The sequence below is a fragment of the Cardiocondyla obscurior genome, linkage group LG01, assembly GCF_019399895.1.
Source record: "Cardiocondyla obscurior isolate alpha-2009 linkage group LG01, Cobs3.1, whole genome shotgun sequence".
NCBI classification, from domain to species: domain Eukaryota; kingdom Metazoa; phylum Arthropoda; class Insecta; order Hymenoptera; family Formicidae; genus Cardiocondyla; species Cardiocondyla obscurior.
The window spans coordinates 9,757,687-9,785,295 of record NC_091864.1 but is presented as its reverse complement, the minus strand read 5'-3'; the positions used below and the strand labels follow the sequence as shown (position 1 = coordinate 9,785,295).

Sequence of the window (27,609 nt, the reverse complement as noted above, 5' to 3'; positions counted from 1 at the left end):
GAATCGCCGAGATCTAATCTCTCTAGTTGGCATCGTCGGGATATATCTTTCGTTGCATCGTATCGCGTTTCGTATATATTTCACCTTAAACGCCGCTCCTCTGCTCCGCTCCGCTCGCGATATTATGGCTCGCGCGCATATCTCCGTCATACTTATTAATCTTACCTCTGTCTCTCTTTCGCCTCTCTCCCCCATTTCTTCCCGCGTCGTCTTGCAGACGTTTACCTCTTTGTCATTGCGCATTATGGCGCAATTTGCAGATTCTACTCTTAATTGTCCCCGGGCGAAAATTCTTGCTGTACGGAAACGCCCGCTATTTTCGCTGTTCTGCCGAAAATGCAGAACGAAATTCTTTGCGGCTTTAATATCCTCCTGCGATATTTTGAACGCGGGCGGAATGGATTAGACATTATTTGTAATAAAACCGTCTCGTTTTTTGTCCCCGTAAATTGATTTTCTCCTCCCGTAACTCTTTGCGGAAAAGTGTTTAATCGGGATTATCGAAAAACGGTCGCTTTATAGGATACTTCGTATTTTATTATGTGTCAGAGCGCGTCGGAATAAAGTATGTAACATCCCGCGAGCTATTTACTTTTTAATGATATTACCTTAATACTTTTATCGTAAGGGATTTACTTTTTATCATGAATGCCCTTTGCCGCGAGAGAGAGAAATATATATATACATTTACTTTCCCGATACATTTTGTTAAAAGATTTTTACATAATATATGATGTATCTACCTTATTTCTGTTTTATCTGGCAACACAAGCGTTACACACAAACGAAATTTATTTTAAAGGAAACATATCTGTGCACTAATAACGCTTTGAGAGAGATTCTGAAAGTTTTCGGTCAAAGTTACATTTATTTGAAGGGACATTAGAGGCATAATAGGACTGTTCATTTTAACTGCATTTTCTTTCTTCCTCCCTGCATTTCCTTTCTGTATCTGACACAGAATAAGTGTGTATTCAACCTTTGAGAAAAGGGGGGAATGGAAAAGATACATAGAGTGTTGAAAATACAACCAAAACGAGCAGATCTATTGTTACACCCGGACATTTTTATTTCGCGATATAAAGTAAATGTGGTTTTCTCACAAAATAAAGACGAGGAAATACCTAACGATTTTTAATAAAGCGTGATTAATCGTTCATTATACGGTTTTATTCGTATAAAATCCTTTAAGAAAACGTGGATTAATATTTAATTATATGCATATGATATAATTATTTTCATAAATAAAACTTGGATTTTTTAAATCTGATTACAATTATGTAAGAGATATGATATTTATTAAATGCGTATTAGTTATTTTATCTGTTTAAATTTTTTTTTATTATAAAAAAATAATAATAAAATAAAAAAAAGAAAAAATATATAAAAAGAGTTACATGTTGTCTGTACTCTTTAAAACCTCCGAGACATATTTTGGGCTTGACAAAAAAAAAAAAAAAAAAAAAAAAAAAAAAAAAAAAGTAGAAAGATGCAACAAAAGGGAGCCGTGCCGCATTATGCGCGGAAGTTCGCCCAATAACCGTTCGTCTTGGCGAAATTACGGCGCCGAGGATGGCGTTATCTCGCCGCTCGCGACTTAAATCACGCGTCTCTCGCCCTCTCCTCCACCCTACCGTTCCATTTTTGTTCGGGAGTCCCTTAATTCCTCCTTGCGCGCAGGAATTACCGTCGCAGCCGTCGCTTCCGGTCTCTTCGGGGCTGTGCTGTCTTTATCCCCACCCGCAGGAAATCCCGGCTGAAAGCCGCCGTCATAACCGGTCCAGGTTTACCTTAACGCAGGTCGCCTTCCTTCCTGGAATGCATCCTGCGGGAATTAAATGCGCGAAATTAAATGCAGGGGTGAGAACAAGCCCACGAGTTGTCGTAACTCCCGCAACGAGCCCGGAATTGTAAATCATGTTTTCGAGTACGCCGCGATATAAGTAAAGCTCACCTTGCATTAGACTCAATTATACCGCTTGTTTCTACATAGAGAGTATTGATTTTCTTGCAAGTGATTCGAGAATATGTTATCAAATTATGTTACCGCGTAAAATTTTCTTAATCTCCTTTCGTATAAATTTTATCAGAGATTAAATAAATTTATTTTACTAAATTAACGTAAACCAAACTGTTTTAATCAATCAGGAAATCTGTATTAAATATATGCATACAATAATTAGTTATATTAATAAGTGGTATAAATGTGTAAAAAATAGTAATAAGTGTAATAGTTAATAACGTACAATTTCTATTAAATCATAACGGTGCATAAATAGTCAATTCCAAGATTTGAATATGACAGATCAATTTCCGATGTACAGTTTAATTAAATTAATTTACTGACAAGTTATTAGAGAGAAGAGAGAAGGGGAGAAATTTCGCGTATTGTGCTTGGCGATTACAATGGATTTCAATTAATTATGAAATGCTTATAGCGATTTGGCGTAACTTGAACCTGCAGGCCCGGGATTAATTTTGTAACCGTTTGACATTTACGGCAATTTAATTTCCAGCCACTATTAATAGATAATAATGGTCGCGAAAGCAATGTCTTTGAAATCAGGAAAAAGAATCGGAGTGTGATACAATCATTTTAGCGTGAAATAAGTTTAACTACTCGCATCGCTGCGCTCAACAAACGATAGGAAAGTAATGTCTACCTCCGCGAAGAAGTCCCGAGTTCCAGGTCCAAAGAATCGAAAAGAGCTATTTCTCGGAGTTGTTGAAGATTATCGGGCACGGTACAAAGATACTGTTTACAGGTTCGCACAATCCATAAGTAGCCACCGCCGCTATCGCGCTCCAATCGACGAAATAAAATAAAGAACCACTCCGCGCGCTCTGTGCTCTCCACAGAAAAGGTATGTTTCTGCGGAAGAAATGTTTCCCCTTGTCTCTTTATATTGACGTAGGAATTCCCTTATCTGTTATTTTAATTGCAGCAAAGAAAAATTGCGATCGAAGTTAGTTTTCTTTTCACGACGGGTAATTTTAATTAAACATCTTGATTTAATGCATGCGATATAATTATCCACATTAATATACAAAGTTATTTTTTTTTTATTCTGTTACATTCTGTTTTATAGTTTGTTTTAGATTGTATTATTTTATTGTTTGTGTCGCATTACATTATATTTTTTTGCTAAGATATTTATGTAAATTATTAGTAAGGTACTGACAATTGCATGATTTATTAAAAGTCAACAAGAACATATTTATGTCCAAGTCTACGTAATAGGTTTACATCGAAATAATTGAATAGAAGGTAAATTTTTATTACGTTCGCTTATTATAAGTTGCTACTAAGAAATACATAAGTATTTACTTTCCCCACTTTAAAAAGGAAAAGAAAGGAAGAAAATTTCTCCCGATAACGTATAATATTAACTGCGCGATCTTCTGCAGAGCGACTCGATATATACACGAAGGAACGTATCCCGAACCAATATCGGGCTTCGCTAGTTTCCACAGAAATATGGAAAAATTACTTCTGCTGGAAGGGGAGGAGGCAACCCCCGTTCAATTTTTTTATATATATATATATATACGCGACATGGCTTTTGAAAAAGAAACATCTAAAACAATGTGGCACAATAAAATTTAACAGTTTGCGGAATGATAAAGACCAGATCGTAAAAAAGCGAATAAATTTTTCTCCGGGACATTCTGCTTTAATTTTGTTATTGCGAAATGAGAATTTTTTTATTACATTCATATATTTAAGTAAATTAGCTAACGCGCATTTATCGTAATTTGTTGTTAATCAACATAAAAGATTATGTAAGTTATATATATGTGTTGGAATATTTTCGAGGCTCTGAAAAATTCAGGTTTCATTCGCTTAGGCAGCACTCTGTGGCGGAGAGATCGATTTATGCGCCTTTCTTCTGGTGCAGCGAAACGCGGCCTAGGGTCCTTAGGGACCGCAGAGTAGTCCAGGCTGCCTGAAAAGCAGGCTGAGTTTCCAACAAAGGTGCGAGAGTATGTACAGATGCTGAGGAATTGGAGAAAGATTCGGTTCGAGGAACACGATTGGTCTGGATCGTATTTCGGTGCTTTAGTAAAATTGCTCGTGTTCAACCAACGTAACCTATGTGCCGTAATAAAATGTATACCAGCGGAGATGATCCTTACTAACATATGTAAATACATAGCGCGGTGTAATTGTCTTCAATTTAATATATCGATATGTACGAGAATTATTTTATTGGAAAGTAAAAACTTCTATTGTCTTTTAACATGCACTTTCAGTTTTTTTTTTTAATATAATATTTAATATATTTTTTATTTTATCTTATATATAAATATATATATTTAAAAAATTAAATTAAAAATAATATAATTAAAAAATAAATATTTTTTCTATTTAAATTTTAATTGTGTACTTTCTAATTAAATACTTAATACAATTACTTTTTTCAATTTTTGCGCTGAATATTTCTGCTACTTTGCATTTTAAATTAAATTACAACAATTTGTTTGAAATTTTCTTTCAACTAGGGAACGACAAAAGCTTTTTAAAAGTGTCGCCGATTCTCTACTTCCAGAACATTACGATATTCCTATATCGTCCTTCTGGCAATCGTCCCCGCGTTAAAAATTCCAGTCCGTGCCGGCCACTACATCACCGCCTTGTTGCTGTATTTTACAGCAATAAGAGTTCGACCTGCGGCTCTCTCTCGACCGACACCTTCGCCGCTGATATTTATGTTTGATATACGACTGAAGGGAAACTACCGCAGACACACATACGCGCATTTTGTGATGGTGACTCGGCGAGCTTGCGTTTCGAGTGCAATAACGTTAATATTCCGCATCGTGGAATATTAACCCGTCGCGGACAGACAGAGACATTTCTAATTTAGTTACATTTCATCTACATTTGCGCTCGTTTTTATTTCAAAACTACTTACACTTCAAAATTGTTTTTTTATTATCAATTATTATAATAAATCACAAAAGTAGTTGTCTCAATTTAATTTCCAATTTTAAAAATTAAAAAAGACCTTTTGTTTTATATTTTAGAAAAATTTTGCGAGGTTTAATTATGTTTAAACGAATTTGAATTAATTATTAAAAAGTACTATCTCTTGAAATTGAGTTGCTGCTTTTCGCGAGGCGGAAAACTTACGACTTTTTTTTTTTTTTGTTGAATCTGCGATCGTCGAACAAACGTGAACCCTTTTTTCGGAGCTGACTGAAATACGAGGACCGAAAGTTTCCATTGTAAAGAATCAAGTGAATGAGCGTCACTTCGTCAGAAGGACGGGCACGCGTCTCGACGGCGACGCCGGCGTCGCGGCGCTTTCACTTGTCGGGTGCGCGTGCGATCTAATTAAATCGTTGGCGACTCGGTGAATTAAGGGGAGGAGCGGAAGAGAAGTTTCCCGTGCTAATGAGGCGTTGTTAATAAAACTCTCTTGCAAAGTTAGTAATTCACAAGTATGAGAAATTTGTGTTTTTACAAATCTTATATTAATACCCGGAAGCGACATAATATTAAAGATAAAAAATTAAAAAAATTTTTATCTGTAATTTTTTTTTCTTAAAAAATTTTTATCGATATTACGAGACATAAATAAATTGCAAGCGAAAAGACGAAATTTTCCGTCGCCAACGAGTTTCTATTTTCTCTTTTGCATAAGGTGGAAAATTGTTCCTCCAGAAAACCACTAACGCTCTCGATCACTCCGCTGTTTGAATTCTGACGCCATAACGGCTCGAGTTCTCGCCCATATTTGCTTTCTCGATCGAAGAAGGGCTCGTCATACGCCCCGGCATGTCAAACTATACAGGTGCCTCCGGTATCCCCCTCTCGATAAACGAACTGCCTTTACGGCCGCTCTCGACACACGCCATTATCGATAAGGGCGTTCTCGATTTTTTCTCAGCCGTCGTCGTTCTCTGCTTTCTTCCGCGATATGCAGTAAAAAACATGGAGCTCCAAAAGGGGTCGATGAGGTGCAGAGGCATCGTCCTCGTCGTCGCCGTCATAAAATACGATCCTAATTCCCATATCGATATAGTATTTGATCAGTTTTCCGAGACGTTTACGAAATCGCGAGCTCCCGTCCGTAAAATCACTCTCGGGCGCCGCTGGTGAATCGGGCCACGTTCGCGAGATCGATTCTTCGCTCTTCCGCTGGCAGAAGCTCGCCGGTAGAAACGAATCCAAAGGAAAGGCTTCTACTTCTAACGCGTCGTTATCTGTAAGCTTATGCAAATGTCTAGCAGTTTGCCACGAGGGGGATTTGCATACACTAGCTAGATTCCGACCCCCGCCCTCCCTCCCTTGCGCCGCCCTCGGCCCCGTTCACCCCCTAGACACCGAATCTATGCGAGATCATGTCTAGGCATAATCTTAAGAAGCTCCCGGTGCAGTTATACAGCGGTTTTCTCCTCGGGGGCCTCGGTCACGTGAGAGGGTGCTCCCCTATTTCTCCTTGTTTTATTTGCATCCCACGCGTCCCGAAAATCTACCCGCTGCCTTCTTTTGCATAGCGTGGACGTACCGGCCTATAATAAAGCTCAAATCGCGCCGTCGTTCATTAGCATAAAAGCAGGGATACGCGCTTCGATCGGGCAGCTACAAGCGACTTCTCGATACTTGCGCGCCGCGAGGAGAGGAAGTGTTCCGGGGTTCTTACACTGGGATTATGTGCTGCGGTATCTCGCAGAAAAATCTCGCGTATGAATTGCTAAATGTCTTTGATCTAATTATTATTTAATTCGTTGAATTGCCGCGTAATTGTAATTAGCATAATGGAACCGCGCTCGCGCGCGATAGAAATACGAATCGATTCTCGCAACGCATCGTCGCGCCACGAGAATTTTCCGATTGCGCTACATTTCGACGTTGATTGGATGCCATCCTTTTACGAGTCCCTATCTCTCTCTCTTTCTCTTTCTCTCTTCCCTATCGTGAATTCGTCATTAAATATTACGGGCTTACGCGCGATTTTAATTAAACTTATTAAGCCGTTTTAATTTGCATTGTATTAGCGTACTACCGTTGCAGCCGGCGCGCGAGCTTAAAATATCTCCGACAGCTTGAAACCGGTAGCTGTAAAGTGGCTTTTAACTGCGAATAAATAAAATTGTTACCCAATTGGCGCTCCATTTGTTCAAGCGGGCCCGATGATTCGTTTGTCAATCCGCGTTCGCTCTTCGAAACACGCCGTCGAGGTATTCGCGCCATTACTTTTCTTTTTTTGCAAACGAAATTACGCAATTAACCGACGTTAAGCGCGACATTTCCCGTTACCTCCGACGCGAAGTACGGGGCTGTAATTTAACGTGCTGGAAACGTTACAATGGCGGATTGAAAAGGGCCGAGATTAGCGAACGGGGTGGGTCGAGCTCGTCGCGCCTCGACATCCTACTCGCCTAACTTTCGGAATAAACAACTCGTGTTTCGCACACGCTCTCTGTTCGGCTCGAATTCCATTAAGGAGTAATTAGCATACGGAGCGTGCGTGACGGTAAGAGGCGCCGAATGGACCACGGATAATTCTCGCGACGTATGACGATCGCGCCGAAACTTCGACCAGTCGCGAAGTTATATTAAACGTCCCGACGTATGGCTAGCGCACGTATGAATATACGTTCCTTGCCTGGTTCGTGACGCCATGGACGTCGCGTCCTTTGTAATGGCAAGTGCCAGTTTCATGGGTTATTATTTGTGGTCCGGTGCACGTCGCTTCATGCCGGGAAATTGTGGCGAGAAAGTCGAAGAAGAGCGAGAGAAGCGGGGAAGAGCGGAGATGTGTCTCGATTAAATGAAGACGTGCACGCATCACTATGAAATGCAAAATATGCCGCAAACTGCTTGTAAAAAAATTTTAAAGAAAAAAAAAAAAAACTATCTTTGATTAAATATGTAAAACGTAATAAAAGTAACATTGCCGGAAGTAATTTTATGTCGCGAGGAAAGTTAAGGAAAGGAGCTGTAAAATTAGAAGTACAAACGCCCTGACAATGTAACGCGTATTACTGTTCAGCGCGACTGTCATCATCGTAGGAGTATCAACTTCGCGAAGTAGTATCAACTACCGAGTTCCTGCAGTCGAAATTAAATGCAAATATTGCGAAGTCGCGGGACAACATTGCGCAAAGTCTTGGAACTTGCACCTGCTTTCGTCCGACACGCGGCGCCCGGCAGGACGAGTTTCGCTCGCAATCGGAAATAAGTACGAAACAAAGCGGCGGCTATCGTGCGGTTCACCAAGTATTACGAGTATCCCAAGTGCGCTGTTTAAAAACTTTCGCGCATTATCTGCATATGTTGCATCGGCCGTATCCGCCACGAGCGCGGTTCTGTAACGGCTGGCGCTCGCCACGATGATACTCGCCCGGTTTTGTGATTTATTTCATTGTGAAATACACTGCGAGCACCGATGCACCATCGCGCAATGCGAACAATTTATTTAATCAAAGAGAATAAAAATATTCCGAAACAAAACGAAACACTGGAAAGCTAAAGTGGCGCCCGTAAAACGTCAAAATTTTTAATTGAAATATTTTGATGCTCTATTTCGGACTTCAATATTAATAAAGCATAATAATGTCTTATCTCCGTAATTTGTCTTTCACTGATTTTAAATTAATGCAATTTAATATCAATCGGATTTTTAAATCGTAAACTATTATTCTACGTTATTAGACAAATTTCACGGCGGGCGAGTTAAACAGTCACTCTTTCCATTATGCAAACGGACGTTTCGCCCCACGGACAGATTTAACTGACGAATAAATATGTTATTCATCCAGTGAACACCTTGATATAACGAATGAGATGTCGGAACTAAAGAGAAAGAGAGAGAGAGGAGGAGAAGGAGGTCCATCAGGAAAATTGAACAAAACTCAAATTGATCCGGAACTCGCGGATCCCCGTGGCTTTTCGTCGAAGCTTTCGCTCGCTGTTCCCGACAGTAATTAAATAAGCCGAGTTATACGGAGGAGGAAAGTTCGCGAAATTTGCGAACGCGCCGCGTGTACGTTAAAATCGTCCGGCCCCTGGAAGTTTGCGAACAAACGTTATTGTACGACAAAGGCATCTCTGCGCGATATCATCCACTGTCATATTTATGAAATCTCATGGTTATCATAGACAAGACTATCGCTATTGGATTTCCGAGGAGAGAAACGTGAAAGGAATAACGTAAAAGCTACGCAAACTTAGACGGCCATTTTACGTACATTTAGAAATAAATATATATATATACATTTCTAAATATAAATTTAAAAATAAAAAATTATCGAGTTTAAATTAGATAAATTATTAAATAATTATCATTCGTATATGCAGTCGAAATTTAGCTCTTAAAAAGTTTCCTTTGAATATACAATTTAAAACAAAGTGTGTATTATATCTTATTGTTAAGAAGACAACAAGCCAGAGTTTTATCTATGAAATATATATATATATATATATATATATATATATATATATATATATATATATAAATGATATTATCAAGATAAAAGATGGCTCGCTGGGTCAAGGAAATCCTTTAATTTATGTGGCAATAGTGGGTGGGTTTTCCCTCTCGGCCTGAATAGAAATTATTTTTTCTTCTCCCACTGAGGAAATTTTTATCTATGCTGCTTTTCCCACCGGAGTTATTCATATACTAGCTTTTATGAAGTTAGAGTGAATTATTCTTCAAACGTTATTTTTCTCGAAATCGATCTTTCGTATATTTTGCAAAATTATTAAAAATCTTCGAAGATAATAAAATATATCAGTGTAATATTTTTTAATAATTATTATCTATAATTACACGACCATCTTAATTATTCTCGTTCCTTTATGAGCACATTATATAATGTATCTCTTTGCAAAAAAACATATGTTCAACTAAAAAAGTTCCTATTTATCGGAGATACACGATATCGATCGAGTGCAACAACGTGTCCACATTTTCTCTATGGACGGAAGAGGGAATGTTTTTCTCTAAAGAGCAGCCTCGTGATGGAGAAACGATATGCTGTTACGTATCGATGTACTTGTAATGGAGCTGTCGAGCAAATTTTCTGTGATACAATACCGGAGGTGTGTTCCGTATCGTGTTGACTTTAAATAGAATGGAAATCGACCCTTATCATCTCGTCATTGCTCCGATGCTCCGATTTATTATTCGCATTTAAATCTATCTAATAATTTGGAGAAAGAAAGCCACGTATTACTGTTTCAAAATTGTTTAGAGAAGGAAAATATATAATAAACATTTAATAAATAATTCCATATTGATCGAAGAGTCGAGATCAAGAATGCGCCTTCGATATTATTTAAATAATAATACTAATAACGAATTAATTAATTAACATCGTTGCAAAGCAGCTTTTCCAGCTGAATGCAACCGATCTTATTATTATTACAGCAAAGACTCAAATATTCAAGCGAAACCGTCGATTTCCTGTTTCAGGATCGCAATGGGTCAATTTCTGAACAATTCTCGCATCCTTAAATTACTGCTGCTGACAATCTTGTTCGCGTCACCGGGTCTGGCGATGTCAAAAGCGCGCGGGAAGAAGAAAACCGTCAAAGAACTAAAGGAGAACAACATATGCGACATTCAGGGACAACAGTCGCCCATTTACTGCTACTGCAACAACGTCAATCTACAGAATGCCAGCGACGTCAATTGCTGGGTATTGAGCAAGTTCGAGCGGAACGATCCCATGTGGAGTTACTTTACGTCGCAGATTCACCTGGAAAAACTAACGTTCACGGTGCGTCAGATCGGCAGCCTCGACTACGTGCCCAGTCAGCTGCTACACCAGCTGAAGAACCTGCGCGTGATCGTGTTTCAGTACGGATGGCTCCACGATCTCGCCGAGCGCGCTTTTAGCGATCTTAACGGTGTTACCGAGATCAATCTTAGCCGCAACATGATCGTCGTGCTGCACAAGTACGCCTTCTACAACATGCGAAATCTCACCGTCATCAATCTCGACGATAATCGCATCTCCGAGATTAACAGGTAGGATAACGGTGGTTGATGGCAGGCGATTGTTCGTTAGAGATGGCCATTAGAACTTTTTATCGAGATTGTCCAGCGAATGAGTAAGACTTTATTCGTTATTCGGAATAGCGCAATCTCGTTGCATTATTATTATTATTATCTCGCTTGTAGCATTTGCATTATTTATTGTCGCCGACGATACGCAAAGTAGATTACACCTTCTAAAAAAAAAAAAAAAACTTTTGCACGATAGTAAAATATAGAGAACGGGTTTAAATAATTGTTTACAGAGACACGTTTGTAAACCTGCCGAATTTGCGCAAGATGTACCTGAACCGCAACAATATTAGCACTGTTCACGACAAGGCATTCAAGCTCCTGGGCTCGCTGCAGGAGCTCGAGCTGAGCGGCAACCAGATCACTGTCATCACGCGCGACAGTTTCCACGGTCTGCGTAATTTGCTGCGTCTTGATCTGCGCGGCAATCAGATTACCATGATCGGCGAGCGTAGCTTTGTTGAAATGCCGGAATTAACCGAGCTCGAGCTCGATCAAAATCAGATCATATATATATCCGACAAGGCGTTCGAAAGCATGCGTAACTTACGGAAGCTGCGGCTAAGTGAAAATCAGCTGGTGACGTTGATGCCGGATTTCTTAGCAGGCGCCCCGAATGTTCACTTCTTGGATCTGAGAGAAAACTCACTTAAAACCATGACTTTCGACAACATCAAGCCGATTGTAACTAATCTCTACGGCATCAACAGCCATTTATACTTGGGCGGTGAGTAATCTCGATTTTTAACAGAATTATAAGTTGCTTCCCATTTACATTAAACTTCGAATAATTTTCACTTGCGACGTCATTCTATCTTCAATATTTATTAAACGGCATAGATACAATGAAGTCGCGAGCGAGAATAATCTGAGCTTTAGTGTAAATGGAAAGCAGCAAAAAAGTGATGTATTTTGATCCTGAAAAGAACCTCGTAAGAAATTGTCTAGGAATTTATTAAATTTATTGTTAGCTAAAGTATAATTTTAAATTTAAAAAATTGAGTAAAAATCGCAAATGAGATTAATTAAAAATAAATAATAAAAAATTATATTGCGTTAGCGAGGATTGTTTGAAGTTTAAGAGGAGCGTTAAGACGCTCGCGTGAATTCAGGCAATTCATGATCAAAGTAGCAAGATTGGCTGATCAAAACGTATTTACGTGTCTGCGTGTAGAAAACAATCTGATCTGCGACTGCAAACTCGCGTGGATCTGGGGCCTGCGGAATGAAACGAAGAACACGAAGCTGAGGGATGCCCTGGAGGAGCTCACTTGCTTCCTTGAGAGCAATAATGCTACGCAGAAGATCAACAGCGAAGACCTGGGGAGAAATCATCCGCTCGCAATTCCTGGTAAGTTTTGCTTTACGCGCGAGAGCGAGTACTAATACCTCTCGGCGAAATTTATCTCAAGCTCTATGTCAAAAAGATATGCTAATTTACTCGAGTCTAGACTCTAGAAACACAAAAATTCTTTACGGCATAAATTATTTTCAGTTAATATCGACATCGAATTTAATTTTATACATTAATAGAATTTTGAGAGAATTTAAATTTATATGTTAATAGAATTTTATTGTAGCACTTAAGTACTTGTCGATTAAAGTTAAAAATAAGGTATAATTACTTTCCTTAATAAGTTTTTTTTTTAATTCTTCAGAAAAGAAATCTCTTGTTTAGTTTTTTTTTTTTTTTTTTTAACTCGAATCACAATGTATTGCATTACAGACGAATACGACGATAACTCGAGAGATGGTAATAACGAGGACGACGACGAGGGTGAGAACAGTGACTATTATGACGAATCCGACGAAAATTCGTCAAATTTCCACATCAAGGTAGGAAACCCTAGCTAGTTGATTGTATAATATTCGTGATAGCTCTTTCGAAATATCTCTTGCAATTAGGGTAATTACTTTACCAAATAAAATCCTCAAAACCCTATTAAAGTCTCACTAATTAAAACGTAATCTAAACATTAGAGTCACGTATTGGATTAAAATTAATCGCCCGGAAGCTAATTAAAATAAAAAATAAAACAATTATACAAAACGCAACAAAAGCACGGCGGAAAATTCTACACATTTAAAAGCAATGCAATAGAAATTATTAAGATTTTTTTTTTCATTAAATCTCGCGTCGCATGCAACAATACGCATCTTTCGTTTCGACAGGCGTTAGAACCTTTTTAATTAATCGCCAGCATACCGGTATCGTGTAGATCACTTCGATTTTGATTTACAGAGCAATCGTGAGGTTAAGAAGTGCTGCACGAAGCATCTGTTTGAATTGAAACCAGAAGAACTCCCGTGCCCCGAGCTTTCGCGCGAGGATTTGATGGCTTCCGAGCAGCCGTCCAGTCGTCACGAAAACGCCCGCGTGGGTTCCGGGTCCAGCTGGTTTAGCTCTGGTGCGACCTCGTTCCAGGCCGGTCAGTCCGTCCTCGTTGCCTCATTGCTATTGCTGTCTATACTTTTTTTCACGTAGAAGCGGCTAAGCGCTAAAGAATAAAGCGACACAAGCGCCGTTCGGCGTCCCGGTGTTCTCGAATGGGCGAAAATCGTACACCTAAAACGAGGCGGGAAAGAAAGTGTATGTTTACGTGTGTATGTGTGTATGTGTGCGCGCACCTACGTAGGAATCTAACTGGACAACCAAAAGACGTACCTTCGAAGCTCCCCGAAGCGCTTACCGTATTTGCTATATAAAATATCTTTCAAAAGACGTCCCCGGGACTGCAAAAATGCACCGCGAGCGTGACTGCGTATCGATAATGCGTCGCGATGGACGCGAGCCACGATTGTCCGGTATCAGAAGGCGGTCACATTTGCGCGTCATTTTTAAAGTTTAATTATTTCTTTTTTTTTTTATTTATTTTTTAAACTGCTCTACATTTTAACTCGTGTATTTGACGTGACAGTATATGAATATTTGCCATTATATGTAAGCATGCAGATATTAATGGACTAGCTAATGAGACGCGACAATGTTTTACGTTCGCAATAAATCTATGTGTTTACATGTTTTCAATATTACAAAAATTATACGTAAAAAAGACTGCACGGGCCGTTTTATTTTACATATTTTACAATATTGATTGAACTCGGGGTGAAATCTGCTCTCTTACGTACTGTACGTCATTCCCATATTTGTACAGCATATATGAATAATTTTACTGTGTAAGAGTACCAAAAAAAAAAAAAAAAATTGCACTGCCATTTCTCGTTGATCATTTTACTGTCATTTAAATGATAGCTTGTCACATTAAGCTGATTTTAATAGAAACGGATCCAGCTACAGTGGCTCGAAGTATCAATATTGTTTACGGTAATTGTTAAAAGTACGAGAAAAAAAATACACAGGAGATTTCTTAATTTCTTATTTATCACAGTAATAATTATCCAGTTTTTTTTTTTTTTTTTTTTGCTAGCTGCAATCGTTTTAGTTTAAGGAATAGATTTAACGTTTTATATAAATGTACTTTTTGAAATTACGTTTCTTTGTGTGCCTTCCGCAACCTTTTACAGGACCCTGTCGAATATTGATTAACGACGCACTGCCAGTTCTGCTTGCTCAGATTGATGGACGGTTCGAAAGTTTATCGTGTTAATTTGGTCGACATTTATTTCAGCATTGCTTTTGCAAGTTTTGTAACCTTTTATACAGCATTGTAGAACATTAAATATTGCAAATTCTCAAGTATTTCATCTGCCAATCCGTGATTAAATTTTCATGTTCTTAAACCTTGTTCTTAACATCTCCACACATATACAAACTCCGTATTCTTAACGCTATCTTCTGCATTCTTTCCTTCTTTCTCTTGTTCTCTACTATATGTATCACTGTAATTAAAAGAAATGCGAAAAAAGAGATGAAATATTAACAATAAGTTTTTTTTTTTAATATTGCATATGCATGCGTGTATATGCGTACATACATGCACATCAATCCATCCAATCCATGTCAACGCGTAGGCGCGGATAAAAGAGGAAGAAGTACAATTCTTATTTTATTTTATTTATTTTAATTTCTGTCTGAAGTATTGTCGACAATTATTCGATCGATTTTAATTTCCCAACTAATTACACCCATATATAAATAAATAAATGTTTGTTTCAAGGCTGTGGAAAAGTATTAAACAAATTTAATAAACTTAAAATTAGGCATACTATTACTTGTCAAAATATGTTAAGAATACGGAGAATTCATTGATCCATTAATTATTAAAAAAATTTAAAACGATTGTCGATAGTGATCTATGACGAATAGACTTTGCATTGTTTTAAAACTTCATATTTTAAATATCAACAATTAATATCAAGAATTAATATAATTAAGTCATTTAAAAAGAAAAAATATGAAAACGACATTATAGAACCTTATACCGTTTTCGATATTGAATTATTAAATCAGAACGAAAGAAGAAACTACTGTCAAAGTAATTAATTATAAAGTGATTAATTACAAAAGTACACGAAACATTTTGACAGACTTCAAAAAATAACAAAAAACTTTTTTTTCAATTTTGCTGTGGATTTTAATATTCTATATTTATTCTGCATATTTAGCGTTTAAAAATATAAATATAAGTATCTATTAATTTAAAAATGCTTCTGAAAAAGTCTTCTTCAGTTCAATAAATGATTCTAATACAACTTATTTGAAAGGTTCTTCACGTACGTATAATTGATATTAGTACAAGAAATATATATTTCTTACCTCGTGAAATATATTTCTTGGTGAAAATGAGACTGAAAGCAAGAAACTTTTCGAGCATTAAGCGTTTTTATCATTCCTCTCGCATAATATTATATATAATCGTAATGTTTTTGCGCGATGATTAGCGAGCAATTTCACAACGATTACATCTACGATCTGTTTGTTTGAGGTGCACTTTCTTGCGCTTTTCGCGTCAAAATTTCAAAACAAAATCTTATATTTTGATCTCAGAACGAATAGGGGAAAAAAGGGGGGGACGAGGTGGAAAGCGCAGCTGGAGCGAACAGACGTAATTTGTAACAATTAATTAACGAAGAACGCACGATACGGATAACGCGGAACATAGCCCACCCCTATGGAACAATGATAAAGAAAAAAGTTATTGATAATGTTGAGGTGTTATTTGTCATAGTATATGCGTTGTCATAGCATCGTGATAATGTTTATATAATATATGAAACGTCGAGTCGCAAAACGACATCGCAGAGAACGCAATAAAGTCGATTTTCGCGGTTCCTTAAAAATAATAATTTTATCTACCCAGATTCCGCCAGGGTGAGAACTACATAATTTGCAAGCGTTTCTAATTTAAGGGTATATCCTGTTATTAAATTATTTAATCCTCGAATATTATTAGACGATTAGAATTTAAATTATTTAATAAGTAATTTATTAAAATGTCACAGTAAAACGTGTACGTTTTTCCGATTCAATTTTCTCGTTTATGAATAAATGATCAATTCTTGCTGTTCGCTCGATGCCATAGTGCGGCATGACACCTGTTGTCGATTGAAAAAGAAATACGCGTATAAATTAAAGGGGTACTGCGTGCATAACACGTTACTAAGGTCGTTTATAAGATACAAAATTACGCCACGATAAGTAAGTATGTTTAAAGTCGTAAGTTTCCTATGAGAAAAGCGTGATTTCGGTTTCCTTTGTGACTACTGATACACGCGTAGTTCCGACGGGGAACGTTCGCGACGCGACATTTTATTAGCTATAACTATATAGAGGTGACTTCATTAAAGACAAACAAGTGATAAGCAAAATCTATCTGAAGAGAGTTTAATGAAGGAGATTCTGATCATGTAACACATTTAACTAATAGATACCAAAGATAAGAAAAGTTTGGTGTTAGCCGTTAGGAATCTCTCTACACGATTTATGATCTGCCTGATCGCACTAATTGTAAGCGAAATAAATGAACTAATTAACACTACTAAATCCGATAAGCGAGTAATTATATCCGTTAAGCACACTGTCAATCCTGAATCATTGTAAGTCAAAGTAAAACGGAACCCCATGAATTTTCCATGAGGATCTTTCCTTTCTCGCTCCGCTAATCATTCTTTCATATTGCTAAATCTATTAAACGAGAGAGGAGATTATCACGAAGTTAAACATCAATTGTCCATCGGGTTTTTAATTGGATTAGGAGATCAATAATTTTAAAGTAGATAATCGAATAATTTGCTAATCTTATTTCCCATAATTCGCTCATTCCGCCGTCTGCCGATATGACTTCATTCTTCGATTTCCATATATGATTTTTCATACGTATCGCTATATTAGATATTTATTCAAATACATTTATTTATTAAAGTAGCAATATTTTACATTCGACATGTATACGTGTTGTATATTTATATATGTCGAACAGGTTTTATAACGTACAAGAAGACACTTCTTGGGACAATGCAATGATTTTTTTTCTTTTCTTTATAGTATATGTACAATTAATTTAAGCTATTAAGTAAACGCACCTATAATAAATAGATTTAGTATACTTATGAATTTTTTACCGTCAAGCTGTAATATGTATTATATGTTCTTTTGTAAGATTTAACGATAATCGGAAATAAATCGTCGAAAAGTATAAAAGCCGCACGTCATTTCTTCTTTTCTGATAATTTATTCCCGTTGAAATCTATCCAATCAATTTTAAATTTCCTACTAATAACGCCAGCAAAAACTGTTGCGAAAAAGTTGTAATTGAAAAATTATTACCTCTCTCACTTTTATTTACGTGGTTCGAATTATTTTTAATATTACTTACTTTTGATTTAAATCCGTTTTAGGCTTTATTTAAAAATAGTTCTTTAGTTAACTTAATATTGCAGCTTATATTATTATTATATACGTAATTATTTAAATATTATATCTTTTTTATATTGCATGCATGGTATCATATGTATATTGCGTATGTTACATTCACATATTAAATATTACCCATAGCTATGTGGTCATTATTGCGAGTGTTTTCGCTTCGATTTTTTCCGAACTCGTGTTGAGATTCATCTTCCAATTCCCAGACAACCTCGTCGTCAAATTTCTGCTGCTCGGTTACCCAACCGCACATCATTGTACGCAAAAGTAGACCTACAAGTTTACGTTACGTAACGTAATTCTATTATCAAACGCATGCAAAGAAACTTATTTATTTAATGCATGAGAAATTTATATAAATTCTGTTTTCATCGATAATAACTTAAGCTGAAATTACAGAAAAATGCGTTAACATATTATCTGACGGAATAAAAAATTTTTCTTTTCCTGTAATTCTAATGTTTTCCACAATATAAAACGTGGAGATTGATTAAAAGTACCTGTCATTAATCCGGAAACAATGGAGATTCCGAGGGTGACCGCCAGCGCTAATAATTGGTATCCCGCTTGCTGATACGCCGTTCTATTGAGTCCCGGCGATATTCCATAATTATCGCGCATCTCACCAACTTTTATTTCCGAGCTGGGTGCCCGCGCGGGAAATATCTATTAATAAATATCGTTAAAATAATTACTTCCGTTTAATGACAATTATAATTTAGCGTGATATCAAAAATGTTTCTTTACGGGACATTTAATTTTCAACGATCTGATTAAGCTTTCAACTTTTTACACGAGCGAAAATCTATTCGGTAATTACTGTAAAAATAGCGTTCGTCAAATTATCGTTCCATAAATTGAAATTAATTATGCAGAAACGACGAAGCGATTAATTCAATGCGACGGAATTACATACTTCGTATAGGGAGTAATCGTAAGTAGCTTCCGTGGCTAGATTCGCCATGAGCGCTCCAAAAACTCCGGCCAGCACGCCCGGCATCCCGTGCAAATTGTGCACTCCGCAGGTATCATGGATGTGAAGATGCTTTTGTATAAATGGCTATAAAAAAATACACAGAAATTACAAAACAAAATACAAAAACAAATCAGTGAAATCAATAAAATAAATAAAAAAAAAAGAAATTAGAATAGAATTCTGATAACAGTTTATTTTCAGGTAGACATAAAAAATATGCACGTTCGAAGTTAAGTCGCGATCTAATTTCGTAATGATCTTCGTTATTACCGTGAGGTACTTGTATCCCAGCACGCTAATTACACCAGATAAAGCGCCGATGATCAAAGCGCCCAATGGCTCGCACATCATACCTGCGTGTATTAAGTTTGAATTAAAAGGAGCTTATCGCATTAGTAAGATTTTATGTCTCACGTGAATGTTACTGGTGGGGGTGATATATGCACGAGTTACTTATGGATCTGTATCAAAGCTAATAACGCAGATTAGATCGACTTGCATACCTGCAGCTGTACCAATAGCTACGCCTCCAGCTAGAGTCGAGTTTTGCACGTGGACCATGTTAAATTTGTTATCCTTGGAAACCAATGCGGACACGGCGAACGTGATTACGCAACTCGCGGATATCGATAGTAGGGTGTTGATTATAGCTCGCTGTTGATCATCTCCCGTCAACGTAGCACTATTGAATGACGGCCAAAACAGCCATAAAAATACCGTACCTTAAAAAAAAAATCGGGAGAATTAATTTAATTGTGTAGATTATTATTTTTTAACTTGGTAATTTGTAATAAAATTATGTAAGGAAAAAATTAATTTAATAAAGTTATATCCGTGATTATTATAGATCTGAAAATTTATTAAACGTATACTTACCGATCATGGCAAAAACGTCTGACTGATAAGTTGATCCTTCTAGATCGTGTTCCTTCGGCTTATCCTTCATTCCAAGCACGAAACTAATTGCCAATCCAAAATATGCTCCAAATGCGTGAACAAACATGCTACCACCAGCGTCGACGACCTAAAAAAAAGAAACTAAAGTTAGTACAATCGTTAGTACAAAGTATATTTTTCTTTATTTTTTTTTAATAATATTTTTCTAACAAAAATAATAAATGCACAAAGAAAGATAGTTATTTACTAAAAAAAAAATTTTTATGTTAATAATAATAAGATAAAAATTATTCTAATTAATTATAGAAAATGTAATCTGCGAAAATCTCGCAAAATCAGAAATACACTCACCATGAATAGATGCATGCCTACGTACATGTTAATGGTGAACATGATCAACTCTACTATTCCCATGAACACCAGTTGCATATAGGTCACTTTGCCTAGAATTGCTCCCATGGAGATAAGTGGTGCGGCGACAGCCACGTCGGCATTAAGCAGACTAGAAGTTTTACGACCATTCGTGAAAGAGAAATAAATATTCTTACTTCAATCTTTTTATGAAAAAGCCATTTTTTAATTTGCTAAATTTTAGTGTAAAGGCAAACGTAAACGGGCCTCTTCGTGCCAAAAAAGTAAAGCTAATTAAAATTTTTTTTATTATCCTATCTTTATTCCAGATCTTTAAGTTAAATTAAAATATTGACCTTTCTAATGAAAGATAAGCCTTGCTGCCTAATTTCATGTTCATTATGCCGTCGCAGATTAAAGCCACCTGAACGAGAACCGCACCCACAAGAAACGTTAGGCCAACCGCGCTCTGGCTGTACTTCTTGAGAAATGTCATGAGAAAGCCGAAACCGATCCAAATCATCACGTGGACATCTTGATACACTGCACGAAAACTTTACATTTTATTCAAGAACGAGTAGGAGAGTTTTAAAAAGTAATATATTAGTATCCGTATTATTACGTATACATGTCATAATTTGCGTATTAATAATAATAAAAAATAGACAAAATTATCACGTTTATTTTTTAAATATTTTGCAAATATTTTATTTCAGTAATTCATGTTTCTCGACAATTTTGACAAATTGATTTCCTCGGAAATACACGAAGAAGTCGACGTGTATCAAAGAGCTCAATCAATATTAAGAAAAAAAAAAAAAATAACAAGAGAAAGAGGGAGAAAGAGAGAGAAAGAGAAAGAGAGAGAGAGAGAGATGGGTACAGCAGAAAAAGGGAAATGACGGGAAATGATGGCGCCAATATAGAACTTACATGTATATCTGACAGATAGAGAGTTCGATTTTCCATTCAAATGAGGTGCGAAGCTATTCTGTCGGTTACTGGCGTTCGCCTCCGGGGCGTAATCATATATGGCAAGAAAAGCGCACAACAGAAAACCCTCGATAAGAAGAAGTATGATCGCGTGTTCTGGCCCGCTGCACATCCTCATTCGGAGCAGCATTGTGCAGGGATCGACTATATGCCAACGAAGCCACCGCATTGTACGACGTGTCACGCGGCAAACGTGCTCGGTCATCGTGACTTCTTCAAAATTATTGGCGTTTTCGTGCTTCATGAAGATTCCATTTCAGTACGTATATATTTTGAATTTAACTTCCCACACGAAAAACTATTAACTTTATTCGGATTAACTAATGATTAATACGTATTTTAGAGCATCAAACTAGTTAAAACTTTTTTTTTTTTTTATCTGAGAAGACGAGTATTAATTAAAAGAAAGTTACCTAATTGAACATCCATGCAACTGAACTAAACTTATTATTTTAAGTTAATTGTTATTCAGAAACAAAAGTGATATGACAATTCACTGACAGATGCTGAAAATGGACTGTTCCCGACGACCGACGCAGCAAAGTTTCTCCAAACAACGTTTTAAACGAAGAATAACGGGTCGACAACGTTTAAAATAGGAAAGGTCAGGTGGAAACCGTAACTGTCATTCATATGCTAATATGTATGTTCTTTTTTTTTGTGCAGCACATATACATATACAAAATTATATTATAGTTCATTTTTATTTTTAGAACAACATTTCGTTTGTAAAATTTCCTTTAAAAATGTTTTAAATTTAATTTATTAAATTTGTGTTATTTTAGATACATATATATTTACTTTAACTCCTTTTTTCTTTAATAAAAATAACCCGTGATTAATTTTAATAAAATAAAAATTTACTCACTTGGATAAATTCGCAATGAATCGTCTTCCGGTTTCTTAACTGGTCCAGATTTATTAGCGGTGCCTATGAATGTAATTAATATTTGTGTTAAGCACAATAGCACGGAAATTATACAAGTAATATTTAAATTATATACCAAATTGGTAAAAAAGAAATTAATAGATCTAGTAAGAAGATAGATATTATGATATTGTATTACGTAGCTAGTAATTCTAATATAATTACATAAGCTATATTATTATGTAACTGAGATCCTTGCACACGCGTGCATTTACATATACATGTGTTTTATGTGTGTATGCATGTGTGTGTGTGTGTGTAAGTTGTGCACTAACCGGTATGATTTTTGAGCAAATTAGCATTTGCCTCCGGGCCATATGTCATCAATGATCCTATTAACGCGATTAGGATAATTTCAAGCAAAAACAGCATTAGCACTTGCTGCTTTTCGGTGACTGCTGACAACATTATCTGTAAAGAAATAAATCTATTTGCATGTTGAAACAATTGCATTTACTCACAATTAATTATAACAAATTAATCAAACTGTTAGTTAGCTGTTAAGGTTTTTGCTGCTGCATTTTATTTTCACATTTCAGATATGAGCTTTTTAATTTGTAACCAACAATTTTATGGGTCTTTTTTTAATTTAATTTATTATTTTAATTTTATTACTGTTTTATTTTACCTTTTTTAATAAGATTAAACAGTTCTTTTTTAACTAAGAAAATTAATGTTATTTATTTAAAAATAATTATATATTCTTAAAATGCATGCACGCCCTTATGTGTATTACGTAAATATATATATAAGGTAAAAATATTTATACATAGTTGCAAACTTTATAAACGAGCAAATACATATCTGTAAGCAATAATTTGCATATCAATCAGTACGATACCTTTCCCATCGCGCTCAATAATTCAGTTCAATCAACCTGTCAGTCACGCCTCTTATACTCGATTTTCTCTCTGGCACATTCACTGAAAGAATATATTTTCTCGCTCACTTTTGCAAATTGACTTACACTCGTCAAGTTTTATGAGAAACGTGAAGTCACATAAATCAAAATTTACTTCTATTATTTTGTTTTTAATAAACCTCTTTGATTGAGTTAATGCTAGTAAAAGAATAGAGATCAAACGCACTATGTCGGTTTCATAAGTATATCAATTTACTTTATTATTCACTAGCGTTCAATATATCTTCAACAAATTTGGCGCACAGCAGTAGCTCTATTACAATTTCTAAAATATTTCACTTTCCACGTGTTTAATCTGTCATTAGAATTTTTCTCTTTCGCGTAAATACAAAATGCCGTTTTGTTCAATTTATGAAATCCAAATAGCGAATTGAAACGGTCAAGACGAGACAAGAGCTGCGGTAGAATGATTTTGTTGAATAATCTGTATTGATTCAGCTGGTATATAGACGAAATACGTTTCTATACGCTATTGTTTATCTTTCTATAATGGACACGATCCAATTACACTGTAGTTGCACAAATCCAATTGTCATTGACCTCATCACTTCGCGGGGAAGAGAGACGGTGGAGTACGCGTTATGTCTACCGGGACTATTACGTTTCTTACGCGCCTCGATGCAAGGAAATGTCACTAGTTTTCGGCAAATCGAGTCACTGGCCGTCTTTACATAATGTTAACGATAATAAAATATCGTAGGTGTAGCGATAACCGTAAAGTTAATACCCAATTTTAGATCTCGTTTTCACTCTTAGTGGATCGTTGTGAAAAACGTCTCTCGTCGGACGATGTCGCAAAACGTTCTGCCTCGTTTAAGCCTCATTTAAATATCTACACTGAGGGTCGCTCCGTGATCATCGCGTCAGTTTATACGAACCCCAAGCCGCAGAGTATTAATAACAATTGTCATCTTTACCTAATTCCGCGTGTCCTCGTTGTCTCATTAAAGGCACATAGTTTTTTTCTATCTTTTATTTTTTAATTTCTTTGCTTTTTAATTTTTATTCGTTAAATTGTTTATGCGTTCGCGCAGTTCGTACTTTGGATCTTTAATTTTAAACTGATTTATACATTTATTTTTATGTTTACTTTTGCACAACAAAGTTAATAATTTATAATATTAATATTAAATTTAAATACTTAATAAATTTATTATGTGCGGTAATATTTAACATTTTAGTCTATTTTTTAATTTTTTTTTTTAATGTAAAGATTGTTACTTATTATGCTGATTGCGTTACGTATATGTATATTAGAGATCGCTTACGAAAGTATCACAGATTATAATAAATTCATAAGTTTATGAATAATTAATAGCATGAGTAGGATTGTAAGCATGGAATATGAAATAATAAATATGTATGAAATTTATTAAAGTAAAAAATACGCTTCAATTTTCAAAGCTGTTGCAAAGTTGTTTCTAAGACAGAGATTACGACAACGTGCAGGAGACAAATAGAACTGTTTTTTTTTTCAGTAGCAAAATTGACGTTACAAACATATTATCTATTAACGACGACAGCCTATATGTCGACTGCACGTGCAAGAAGCACAGAAATGTACAGCTGTATCTAGCAAAGAATGTATACACGCAACCATTTGAACGCGGTTAAAACGGCATGTTAAATATTTTAAAAAGTAAGTTTTAATATAGCACAGATTTAAATATATGTTTAATTAAATTGTTCCCTCAAACTTACATAGTTTTTAGTACATTTATAATGTAAACTATCATAAAAATATATTATTTCCCGTACAAAACTTTTCTTTAAGGTTTTATTAAAAAAAAAAATTAAATCTTACTTACTACTTCTTTTTTTTAAACTGCCTTTGAAAAATAATAATATGTTAAAAATATTGACGAATAAAATTTTCTTCACAGGTTGCTTCTACATGAAACTATATATCTCTTTAAAACACCTTCGCGCTGACGGCGAAATTTTAAAAGCCGAACTGGCACGGCGGAAAATAATACGGTTTCGCGAATAAAATCACGAGAGGTCCGACCGCGAGGACGAGCAAAACGATACTCCGTCAAAGAAAACGAATAGTTCAATGTCAGTGGGCAGATGACACGCGATCGATTTGCTCTGCACAGGGAAATCGACGGTCAACATGTACCGATATAATTAGACGGAACGTCGAACACGAGACAAACAAGTTGCCATTTGTAGCGGTGTACTGACATCCTATGATGTACAGCGCGAGATCTGTGCAGTGGAATAAAAACATTTTGATAGGCATGTTAAATGCTGATGTACAGGGATCGATCTAATTAAGATTTAATAGTTCTGTCAAGTTTAATTTGATAATAAAAGTATATAAAAGGGGGAAAAAAAATTGTTAGTTATAATTCATAAATAATAAGTAAACCTTAGAAAATGCATAAACCTTGAAATTATAATGTAAAGTAAAATAATTACTTATTTTTCAGAATAAACTTGAGGAGGCGAACAGTTCTATTTCTTGACTGCGCCTTTTATCACTTTCAGCCAAGCGCCGTAAATCCAGATGACATGTAACTTGAACGTCGCGATTGTCGTGCGAAAATCCGCCGAATGTGAGTTTGCACAAGAGTTCGAGAGGCGGCATTTAACTCGAGAGACAATATCCCGTCGCAGTACTGCCGTCGTGTCACCGATATTTCCAAGAGAAAAATTGAATACGTGCTGCGAGTTTGAATGCGCTCTCACCCACCCGCGGTCCCGGATGCATCGCCTTTGATCAACTGTGGATCAAATTCTCCTATGGATCGACTGATCACGCCCGCACACGCGTAGATAGACAGTAAAACAATTCGGTATGGCAGCTATGAAATTGCTGTCTATCGATGTACCAAGTGAACCGTCGCGACTCACTATCGAGCTGGCTGCTTACGCCGGCATGATACGCGATGTTATCTAATTTCGTCAAACTTTGACTTTCCGTTTACGGGTAATTTGATTCTATACAAAGTGGAATTTATTAGACTGCGACGTTACAATAAGGTAGAGAAAAATATGCGCGTGTACTAACAAAGAGGTATTTTAAAAAAATACCGTGCACATATGAATATGATAAAGTTCAAATTACTTTCAAATAATGTTAGAGAAAATGCGCATCGTAATTTTAATGCTGGACCTTAAAAACGACGTTTAATAAAATTAGGTTAATCGCGAATATGCTTTTAAAAATAATGTCGCAAATTTTCCAGATCTCGTGCCGCGCAATTAGAATGATAATAGTTTTTTGACAAGTCACTTATATATCGCGCGAGTTTCGTCACACGCCAAGAAATTGTGACGCCGTAAGGGTGGATTAATTTTAACGATAACGAGGATTTAACGGCCGGCTTTTCGAAAGTTCTGAAAGTTAAGCTCCGAAGTTTTGCTGAAAGTGCAGCAATTTGTGACAGTTGCATCGGGTTAACCGGTCATTCGTTCGTCTTTTACGGTTGTTTTATTGATTAAAAATATACGACAGAAAATTCGATTCAGAGCAAAATAAAATTTTTAACTCGAGCGCTCCACAGAAGTTTCAAATTCATATTTTAATTAAAAATATTACCGATTAGTTAATTTACAATTAGTAGCTTAAAGTGTTGTTCAACGCGGGTGCTTCACTTTAATACTTACGCTAGCTGAACTTATGATTCTGCAACTTTCACGCAATAAGAAATATCCAAGAAACGTTAGAAACGTCTAACAATAAGTTGCAGCATCGCGGACTGACAAAGTCGACATGGAGAACCCCGCGGTAGAACATAACAAAAACATGGATGGAATGTCGCAACGTGTCACTCACGGAATCCTCTTTTGCCTCAACTGTGAAAGTTTTATCTCGTACAAACGCGTGTCGAATTTTAAAACGGGCCACGAGAAATGCCGCGTCTTCATTTGACATGTTTATTGAAGATCAAAGTTGAATATTTTACAAGGATAATGTCTCTCCATTATTGTTTTATATTTATAGCCAAATATTTTAATAAATTAAAAAAAAAAATAACATGGAGATACTTAAAAGAAGCAAATTAAGTAAAAATTTTAAAAATTAGATTAATGTCATAATAAGAGTATTCAGTCGTTAAGAAAAACAGATATCAAAGTTGCAGATAGATCGCGCGGAGTGAGGACAAGCGATAACAAAATCGAGACGGCACAGTGCAACGAGGGTTTCGAAGGACCCTAGATAGGCGTGTCCCTATATTAGGTTTTAATCATTCAGGGGATGAAATTTTAGGGACGGGGCGTGGTAGTCTGTCTCTCTACCGGTAACACCCCTTCCTGAAAGCCCTTCGCAGCCACGTTATGTCTGCGTGTTGCTATTAGGCTTTATACGCGGAGTCAAATGGTACACATAATTCAGCTGGAACAATTTCAACATCTGAAAGCTTTAGATTCAAGCTGCAATATTATGGGATTGAAGCCAAATATATCGCATTCCAAATTGCGCAAATAGCATTACTTCACATTGACACGTAAACAGATTTATGTTACTTTAAAAAAAAAAGAAATTTTGCTGTAAACTTTATCTCTTTATCTCAAATTCCTAACTTGAATACAAAAATTAAATCTAACAGCATTTCATTAAAAAAAAAAATTTTTTTAGTAAAAATAAAAAAAAAAGAAAGTACATTGTGTGCACATAATCAGACAGAATATCGTGGTCCCGTTACATTGGAAAAATTTCACGTTTTGCAACGAGGACGC

At 36.1% G+C, this 27,609-nt stretch overlaps 2 protein-coding genes across 8 annotated transcripts in view; one reads left to right on the top strand and one right to left on the bottom strand.

The window, feature by feature from the left end:
* Positions 1–14,727, top strand: part of Con (leucine rich repeat protein connectin) — a 103,324-nt gene extending 88,597 nt beyond the window's left edge. For both annotated transcript variants that reach the window (XM_070661598.1, XM_070661588.1), the window contains 5 exons: positions 10,431–10,988; positions 11,261–11,754; positions 12,202–12,378; positions 12,754–12,863; positions 13,270–14,727. In XM_070661598.1, coding sequence (XP_070517699.1) covers positions 10,438–10,988; positions 11,261–11,754; positions 12,202–12,378; positions 12,754–12,863; positions 13,270–13,512 — 1,575 coding nt within the window. In that variant the 5' untranslated portion in view covers positions 10,431–10,437 and the 3' untranslated portion in view covers positions 13,513–14,727. The remainder of the gene's footprint in view (positions 1–10,430; positions 10,989–11,260; positions 11,755–12,201; positions 12,379–12,753; positions 12,864–13,269) is intronic.
* A 2,467-nt stretch (positions 14,728–17,194) lies between these two features.
* The window catches only part of Rh50 (Rhesus blood group-associated glycoprotein Rh50), a 119,939-nt gene continuing 109,524 nt past the window's right edge, over positions 17,195–27,609 (bottom strand). For 3 of the 6 annotated variants that reach the window (XM_070661621.1, XM_070661645.1, XM_070661630.1), the window contains 10 exons: positions 22,274–22,409; positions 21,939–22,001; positions 20,434–20,620; positions 20,078–20,228; positions 19,706–19,853; positions 19,333–19,551; positions 19,100–19,182; positions 18,770–18,913; positions 18,354–18,519; positions 17,195–18,126 (listed from right to left, as the gene is read on the bottom strand). In XM_070661621.1, the coding sequence (XP_070517722.1) occupies positions 17,966–18,126; positions 18,354–18,519; positions 18,770–18,913; positions 19,100–19,182; positions 19,333–19,551; positions 19,706–19,853; positions 20,078–20,228; positions 20,434–20,620; positions 21,939–22,001; positions 22,274–22,409 (1,458 nt within the window). In that variant the 3' untranslated portion in view covers positions 17,195–17,965. Of the gene's footprint in view, positions 18,127–18,353; positions 18,520–18,769; positions 18,914–19,099; positions 19,183–19,332; positions 19,552–19,705; positions 19,854–20,077; positions 20,229–20,433; positions 20,621–21,010; positions 21,871–21,938; positions 22,002–22,273; positions 22,410–22,839; positions 23,871–24,728; positions 25,732–27,609 lie in introns of those variants that run through there. The other 3 variants (XM_070661654.1, XM_070661636.1, XM_070661611.1) reach the window with 3 other exon arrangements.